At 63.4% G+C, this 8,620-nt stretch overlaps 1 protein-coding gene and 1 long non-coding RNA gene across 5 annotated transcripts in view; one reads left to right on the top strand and one right to left on the bottom strand.

Moving 5' to 3' along the window:
• SPATC1 (spermatogenesis and centriole associated 1) overlaps positions 1–838 on the bottom strand; it is a 20,491-nt gene extending 19,653 nt beyond the window's left edge. For 2 of the 4 annotated variants that reach the window (XM_029923182.1, XM_029923183.1), the window contains exon 1: positions 513–838. In XM_029923182.1, the coding sequence (XP_029779042.1) occupies positions 513–723 (211 nt within the window). In that variant the 5' untranslated portion in view covers positions 724–838. Of the gene's footprint in view, positions 1–110; positions 234–512 lie in introns of all 4 variants that reach the window. The other 2 variants (XM_029923181.1, XM_029923180.1) reach the window with 2 other exon arrangements.
• Positions 839–904: 66 nt separating this feature from the next.
• LOC115278711 lies at positions 905–6,376 on the top strand. The gene is made up of 3 exons (XR_003903053.1): positions 905–1,200; positions 4,687–4,870; positions 6,236–6,376. It is a non-coding gene; the product is annotated as an uncharacterized LOC115278711 (long non-coding RNA).
• Positions 6,377–8,620: the final 2,244 nt, after the last annotated feature.

The following is an 8,620-nucleotide window of genomic DNA, read 5'->3' as shown; positions in this document are numbered from 1 at the left end:
CCCCCCCCCCCCCCGGCCCCTCTGGCTCAGTCCCTGCTCTCGAGGCCCCAGCCTGCAGATGGCCCCTTTTTCTGCAAATGCCCGTGACTTCTCTGCCTCTTCCGTCTCACCCGTCTCCAGCCCCAGGGCTCTGTCACACACTGTGGCTCTCAGAGCTCAGCTTCAGTCCTGGCTTCTGTCCCTGGCTCCTGGACCTGGGCTGTCTGTCCGTGGCCATCTCCAGGTGCAGGGGACTGGGGGGAGGAGGGCGGCGGAGGCTGAGTGACATACCGGACCCAGGAGGGTGGCACATTTGGGTTCCTCAGCTGGGAAATTTGCAGTCTTTGGGGCTGAGAGGAGGGGTGAGCAGGCGCTCCTCCCATCAGGGTGCGTGGAATTGATGCCCAGCTCTGCCCTCCGTCCCGATGGTCCTGTGTCCTCCCCTGGTGGGGCCGCTGTCCCACCGGCTTGCTACTATCCAGGCCCTGTGTCCAGGACTCCTCTGGACACCCCTCCCCACCCCAGTCTCTTACCGTTTCCCTGGTATTGAGAAGGAGTGGCCGCCGCCTCGCCCAGGCCGGTGCTGAAGCCGCTGATGCCCAGGCCGCCTGCTTGTGTCTTGATGGCCGACTTGAGCTCGTGATTCTCCCGAATGAGCCGCACCAGCTTCTTCAGCTCCTCATTCTCCCTCACCAGCCTCTCGATCTGATGCCGGAGCCCCTCATAATTGGTGAGTAGAGACATGCCCCGGGGCAATGGACGGGTGCGGCCCGAGGGGGGGGCACTGCACCTGGAGGCTGCCCAGGGCCCCGGGCCTTGCCCGGGTGGGAGGAGGCCACCAGGGTTTGCAGGTTGCAAGGCTGGCCCGGGGCCCTGGGCATTGTGAGGTCAGAGGCCGTGCCCTCCTCCCGGCCCTCTCTGCCCCACCAGGCTCAGCTCTCTGTGCCTCCAGGCCTGTGCACAGCCGGGAATGCGCTGAGCCGTCCAATGGCCGACTTCTCTCTGCGGGGCCAGCTCCGTCCAGCGTCCTGTCACCCCAGCGAGCTATCCTCTAGCTTCCCAGCACCCAGCAGAGGGCTGGGTGGAAGCTCACCACCCACCTTCCTGGCCAGGGCACCCTGTCCTTGGGACGCAGGGGACACCTGGGGTAGCCTGTGGCCTCTCTCGGAGACATTCTGCCTCGGGGCCCCTGATCGCTGGCCATGCTTTCTTCCCACCCAGGTGCCTGTCTCTGACTGCTGGCCCGGGCTTGTCCACGCCGGGCTCCCTAGAGCTTGGAGTCTCCCCTTCTGGAGGCTTGGGCCCCTGCCCCTCCCCCCCACAGCCCCCGAGTGAGTTCAAGACCCAAGACTGTGCTCCTTGGCAGGTCGTCAGGCTTCGAGAATTCAGACCTGGGAGTCCCTGTCATGTTCTCTTTTTAAGAACTATCTGCTCAAAAATCTTGGGGGGTCTGACCTTGGGGTGTCCACTGGGGCGGAGAGGGCATGAGGCCCAGGTCTAAGCCGGAGGTGGGGGCGAGGACCAGCTCATAGTCAGCCTGAGTTGAGCATTCTACCTGGACCTCACAATGGGGGCCTGCCCCCCACCCCCCACCGCCCGGACTGCCATCACGGCTGCCTCACTGTGGCCCCGCAGGCCTGGCGCGGATCCCGTCACCACCCTCTGCTGTTTGCAGGACATCCTCTGGGGTGGGACAAAGCTTGTCGTGGCCTTCCCGGTCGCCCGCCACCGTCCGGTCTCACCTGGCTGTCGGCCTCTCCTTGGGTTGATGCATCTGGGGGGTTACGTTGCTGGGTCAGCGGGGCTGCGCTACGGTGCCCAGGCGTTTGGCCAGACGCTGGTGCAGACACTGCTGTGAACGCAGTTTGCAGAGTGACGGCGCCTGCAGTCAGCTGACGGGAAGTCGAGATTGCCGTCAGCCACGTGGGCAGACCCCATCGAAGCAGCTGAAGGCCTCAGGGGCAGAAAACTGAGGTTTTCCGGGGAAGAGGGGTCCTGCCTCCCTGCTCTCCTAGCCTTGCTGCCTCAGTTTCCAGCCTGCCGGCCTCCTCTGCAGGTCTCCGGCTTGCCGGTCCCCACAGTTGCGGGAGCCAATTCCTTAAGATAAATCTCTTTATATAAGAGAAATCTGACTGATAAACTGTCTGTATTTCCCTTTGCACCGGTGCGTTTTCCCTCCAAAAACCATATACTGAGCAGCAGCTGTGTGGCAGGCGTCATGTGAGAAACTGGGGGGCTGGTCAGTCACTATATTGCCCTCCTGGAACTAACAGAACACTTGTGTTAACTACACGGGAATTAAGATTTTAAATTTTTACAAAAGAAATTGGGGATTTAGTACAGGTCCTGATTGGGCACTGGAGAAAGCCTGGCGGGCGGCTGGAAGGGGTGGGCGCCGAGCAGCCTCCCCTGGGGAAGTGGTGACTGGTGAGGTGAAGGAGGGGCCGGTGGGAAGAGCCTCTGGGCCGTGGTAAGGGCAGAGGCTGAGGGCTGCATGCTCTGGAAAGGGGCTGTGAAGGACTGGGCATGGGCGGCGGGTGTGGGGGGCCCCGGTGTGGCAGGGCCTCGTGGGGCCCCGGCACTGAAGTGATCTTCATCCTCAGGGCCTTGGGAAGCCCCGGAGGACGGTCAGGAAGGCGTGCAGGGGTAGGGTGCGGGGGGAAAGAGCTACAGAGTGGAGGGCAGTAAAGGGGCCGTGCGGTCACCCGAGCAGCCCTGGGCGCTGCCATGCAGGTGAGGAGGCGCGGGCAGAGCTGAGACAGCAGGGGCTGGATGGACTGATTCTGGGCATGGGCACCCACAGCGACGGCCTTCCAGTGTGAGTGCCGGAGCTGCCAGCGCCCAGCCTGGCAGGTGAGGCAGAGCCTAGAGCGGGCCCAGGCTCCCCACCCCCCTCCCACGTGCAGCCTGGCGCCAGGGCAGACCGCGCCCCCCAACCGGGCCACACGCTAACAGCCCGGCCTGGCTCCCCGCTGGCCTCTGCCCCTCCACCCCCACCTCCCTCCAGTTCCCTTGTTCCGTCCCGCATACAACTGTCCTTCTGTGCCCCAGCTGGTGGGCTCGTGTTCGGGGATAAAGTAGCAAAGGCTTGCAGAGAGCAAGGGCTTCGTCCAGAGCTTTCCCCGCTTTACCGTGGATGGCGTGATTGGGAGCGGGAGGCAGGGGCTGCCCTCCCCGCCTGCATCCCGACTCCGGGCAGGAGAGGCCCGGCGGCAGCGCCCGGCTTCATGCTGGGCTGGCCTGCGTCCCTCACATTAGGAGTTCACGTCACACACACCTCCAGTGCCCCCACTGGTGCTGAGTCAGGCGTCCCCACCGCTGGTCTCAGGTCACTGGCTTCGCACAGTTTGTCCCCGTTCCGATTTGCCTCCCGCGATCCAGCCCAGCGCAGCCGCTTGGCGAGGCCCCGGGGGATCTCTGCTCCCTTCTTGTCTTGGGATTCTTTGTAAGTTTCCTCGGAAAAGCCATCTTCTCTGGGCAGAAAGTTGCTAAAGAACAGGGACCTTTAACCTGGAGCCCTCTGTCCACACCCCTCCTACCTCCGTCCACACCGCGGCTCTCGGCGTGTGGGAGGCGGTCCCTGGGAAGGGGCTGTGCTGCCCGTGGCCGGGGGCCTCCTGGCAACCCTGGCTGTGTGATCATCTCCGTGCTGCCCGCTGTGGCCCTTACAGCCTTGGGGTCGCATCCTGTCGCCCACAAGGAGCTCCTGGGAGGAGTCGCCCGGTCTGCCCTCCCACATCCAGCTGGCTCTCGAGGGCAGTGCCCTCCTGGGTGCCAGCCCTGACTCTTCCCTCCCCTCCCATGAAAGGGCCACGGCCAGCCCGTTTGGACGCCTGCGGTCTGCCGGGCAGTGTTGTAACCGTGTCTGCTGCAGTGCCGACAGCGCCCCCCGTGTCCCGCGGGTGAGGACGCCCACCCACACCCTCCGTGTCCAGTGCCCGGTCCAGACCTTCCCAGGGGGGCCTGGGCCCCCATGGCCAGTCCGACCTTCCTATCTTCCCAGCTGTCAGGGCTGGGGCTCGGGGCAGACAGCCTGGGCTTTGGCCTACACTTCGTGCCTCCGGTCTCACCCCTGCTCCCGCAGCCTCTCTCTCCCACAGCTGCCAGGGGAGGGGGTCTTTCTGACCTCCCACTGGACCTCGGTTCTGTTCGGAGAGAAGACTCAGGGAGGTATCCCAGGAGGGGACAAAGCCACACCGCGCTCTCTCTGCTCTGTCTGTGTCCTGGCGTCGGCACAGGCCCTGGCCCATGGCAGGTGTCAGAAAATGTGGGAATGCATTTTCTATGCAACCTTACATTTTTTTCCCTAAGAGCACTCTCCCCATGGAGTGGAGAAGATAGACTGGCTGAAGAAACAAGGCAGGCTCTACCTGGCCTGCTGAGGGTCGGAGGTTGTGCCCCTGGGCTTCTGAGGGGCCAGTGTCCCCTCCTGATGTCCCCTAGGACATCATGCTCATCCAGGCAGGCCTGACCAGCCTGAGCTGGGAAGAGGGGCCTCAGAGAAGGTCTCTCCAGGCCTTGGCTGGAGGCAGAGTCTTCTGTGAGTGTGACTTGGTCACCAACCCCCAGGGGTCTTTACTGGGAAGGCGCCGGGAGGGGCGGGGCGGCCTCAGGCATGGGTGGGTTCTGGACCCTGGGCTCGGGGTCAACCTCACAGCCACCTTGCCCCCAGCCCTGACCCTCAGCTGATTCCTCCTCCTCCTTCAGGCCTCGCCCACCAGGGCCCTGCATCAGCAGCATCAGAGTCGCTACAGGCCCTGCTTCTGGCCCGAACCTCTACTCCTCCATCTGTAGAATGGGGTAACGGTCGCCGTCCGGAGACTGCGGTGGGCCTCAGGCTGCAGGAGAGCAGGCTGTGTGTCACCGAGTTCGCGACCAGCACTTCCTCTCGGTGAGCACCCCCCAGCCCCGCAGGCCCCGCCATTGTCGCTGCTGTGTCCCGTGCTCCCTCGGCTTCCAGAAGTGCAGCCTCTCTGCCAGCCCTCACTCCAGGCACCCCCACCCCCACTGCCCCCCGGGGGCTCCCCACGGGCCGGTTGCCTTCGTGGACACCAGCCCCTCCCCAGACCTTCCTACCCCGCGCCTGTCTCCTTCGGGCTGTGTTCACTCCACATGCCACCTGTGCCTCCCCTGCTCGGGCCTGAGCGCTGCGTCTGGGGCCCCACAGCCGGGGCAGCTCTGCTCCTCCACGGATGAGGGAGGCGGCCTCCCCCTCACTCAGCTCAGAACTCTCACGATAGGCCTTTCCAAAGGAGCTTTTATCAGGAATCCCAAGCACGCAGAGCGGTGCAGAGGCCCCGGCGGGCCTGGGTCTAGGCCCGGCTTGCCCTCTGTTGGCCGCTGGTCACAGGGACGTGCGGTCACCGCAGGCTGGGCTCTCTGCACCCGCCCTCCACTTAGTCTTACGGGTCTGGTGACACGTGAGGGGCGTGAGGGGCGGTGCTGGGGGCAGGCTTGCACGTTGTTGCACCCGACACCGGTCCGGTCTGGTCCGGATGACAGGCCTCAGGAGCTCGGGGCCCTCCCCTCCCAGCGGGGCCGTTGGCAGGAGCCACAGGGTCTCAAGACTGACAGATACACACAGAGCCGTCCCAAGTCTCAGATACGAGGACCCGCACGGGATCAGGGCCCATGGGCAAGGAGCCCCCAACCCCCCCTCTGCAGCCTCCCTTTCCTCGGCCCTGCGCCTGCACCTGTGCCCCCGGGTGGGCGTGAGGGCCCTGGACTTGGGACCAGCTTTTCCACCCTGCCTGCCCCTTGCCTGGGCTCCAGCCGGATCTCAGCGACAGGCTTGCCCCTGGAGAGGGGTCAGTGCTTCTGGGGACATTTGTGGCCAGCCTTTTCCTGCCCAGTCATAGGGATTGTCCCTCCTTCAGCTGGACCCAAAGCATAGACCCTCTCAAACCGCGGTCTTCTTAGAATATGCACAGAGCCCTGGGTTTCTGAGTCCAGACCTTCCTGATCTGGGCTCATTTGCTGGGTGGACACCTGCCTCCGACAATCAGCGCTCAGGCCCCTGCTGCTTTCTCTCGTGTCCCTCTGACGGGGCCCTGGGACCCCACACCCCTCTTCAGCCTGTCTGGGTCTCTGGGCCTCAGTTTGAGGAACATTGTGCTACAGTTTCCGACTGCAGGGGAGGGGAGGTGTCGGTTCTCAGAACCCTAGGCCACACGGTCACGTTCGCGTCCACGCTGGATGGTGGACGCACACGGGTTCCGCGGCCGCCTGCATGCAGGTCTCCTTTGCTGATGTGCAGCTTGTCCACGAGAAACGTTAGGTGACAGCCCAGAACAAAAGCTGCACGCAGCCAGCGGAGCAGACTCAGACACCAGCCACCAGCCGGGGCCACACCGCCCTCGCCTGTCGCAACTTCCTACGGTTTCCAATAAGCCGCAGGCCCCCCCCCCCACCCTCCCGTAAGTACCAAGTACCGTGGTCCGTGGTCCGTTGTAGGAGTGTCTCTGTGTGTTTGTGTGTCGTCACCGGTTAGCACACAAGTCCCTGGGCTCGGGCCAGGACTGCGCCACTGATTCGTCCTCTGTGGTCTGGCTCCCGCCTCCCCACACCCCCCTGCCCTGTCCCCTCAGCGCCCATGTCCCCGCGCGTCCCGCTGTGCGCTCAAAGTCCTAGGCACACGGTGTGAGTGACACAGGAGGGGCGCCCTGTCCAAGTGGCACTGAGGGCGAGGGTCGTGCAGGGAAATGGGGTGCTGGGGAAAGATGGGCAGGGGGGCCGCAGGGCCTGGGAGAGGGCGTTTGGGATGAGGAGGCCGAGCAAAGGCCCTGAGGCAGGAGGATCGAGGGGAGGGGACAGGAGGGAGTGAGGGGGGAGGAGGAGGCTCAGTCAGAGGGGAGGCTGCCTGGGAGCACTGGGGGGGAAGTCTCTTCCTCCCAGGCCCCCTGGGAAGTGCTCCAAGGGCGCAGTACTGTCTGCCCTGAGTGGAGGAGGGGCGGTGAGAGGGGCGAGCCTCGGGCAGGGCTGAGGTCTGTGAGGGTCACTGGGGAGGAAGTGGGGCCACCGTGCAGGGGACTGCCTCAGGACCCAGCGGAAAGGGCCTGTCAGAGGGGACGAAGAAGGAGCCGGCAGGCCAGCACACGGAGAGGGGGGGCGGACACACTGAAGCCCAGGGGAAGGGGGGATGGTGGAGGGGAAGGAAGGCGTGGGGGAGGAGGGCTTCATCCCTCTGCATGTCGGCTAGAATGTGTAAGTCCAGTGGGAGGGGCGCCTGGAGATCTGGGGGTTTGGGGAGGGGTGGGGGAGGGGTGCGGGAACCCCACAGGGCTGGGAGGGGAGTGTCCCTAAGTGAAGTCACTTGTGCAAGGCTGGTCCTTCCTCCCGGCGCGAGCAGCCTGGCAGAGCCCCGGGTGCAGGTGCGAGGAGGCGGCCAGGGTGGGAAGGGGACGGACGGGAGGCCGGGGAGCCGGACCTTCCAAGGGCACATTGGAGGGGCGGGCGGACAGGGCCCGAGGGGAGACGCGACAGACGCTAGCGGTGCTCTTAGAAACGCCACCCCTTCTACGTGCAGCCAACGGAGTATTTTAGTTTCCAAGTGTGTTTTGTTTTACCTTATTGTTAACTTTATTTTTTGCACTGCCTCGTGGTCAGAGTGTTATGTCCAAGATTTCAATATCGTCCCCAAAAACCAGAGACCGCCGGGGAGACCGAGTCACGCATGCAAAAGCAAAGGGCTTTATTATGGGCTTGGGATGGCCGGGCCTGAGCTCGGGCTCACAGACTTCACCAGAGCAGCGGATCCGGGCGGAGAGCCCCGAACAAAGGCGGGGCAGGGTCATTACGGGCTTGGGAAGGGGGGTTACAGGAAATCGTGACACAGGTACAGGGGTGCACTCATTATCGCACAGCGTCATGGGCAGTAACTTTAACCACACACATTGTCCCGAGTGCTTGTTACTTTGGGCACGACCCAACACAACATTTAGAGTGTCAACCAGTGACAGAGTGGCCCCAGGCCCCAGGCCCCTCAGGTGGGGTGTGACTAGCCTTAAGCAATAGGTGATTATCCGTAGCTTCTAGCTCTAGGCCCGCCCTTAGGAGTGTTAAGGGTGTTAGCTGGCCTTTCCTGATTGGGTGTTACAAGGGTGGTCCCTCCTGCCTTCGGCAATCTGTGCCCTTTTATTGTCTAATGATTCTGAGAAACCAACACTTGGGCCTCCAAGGTCAGAGGGAAACTTGAAGCCTGGAGTCAGTTTGATTCAGACCTTTGTCCTTAAAAGAGAACAAGGTCCGAGAAACTGTATTTTTGCCCGCGCCACGATTTATACGCCCACAATCTCGTCGGCAGACATGGGGGGGGATGTTTACATTCTGCCAGTGTAAACAGTGGCCCTCCCAGCTGCCGGAGTCCGGCTCCAGCGGGTCCCGGGGTCCCCGAGTCGCGGGAGAGCCACGAGAGCCCGCCGACTTCCTCTCCGGTCCCCAGGCGGCGTCTCTGCAGTGCCTGCTGGGAGGTCTCTGATTGGTCAGGCGATAACGTGACATCGGAAAATAGGAAGTGTTTACAGGGACTAATTCTTCGTGATGAGGGGCTTTACTCATCGAAAGTGCACAGAAACAGGTTTTACCGCCGTGTCTTTGGGAGCTGTCCTGCCATGCCTGGCGTCAGCCCCCCAGACTAAGAAAG

The sequence above is a fragment of the Suricata suricatta genome, chromosome 15 (genome assembly GCF_006229205.1).
Source record: "Suricata suricatta isolate VVHF042 chromosome 15, meerkat_22Aug2017_6uvM2_HiC, whole genome shotgun sequence".
Lineage (NCBI taxonomy): Eukaryota > Metazoa > Chordata > Mammalia > Carnivora > Herpestidae > Suricata > Suricata suricatta.
Note: the sequence above shows the minus strand (reverse complement) of the source record. Positions and strands in the feature narration are given on the sequence as shown.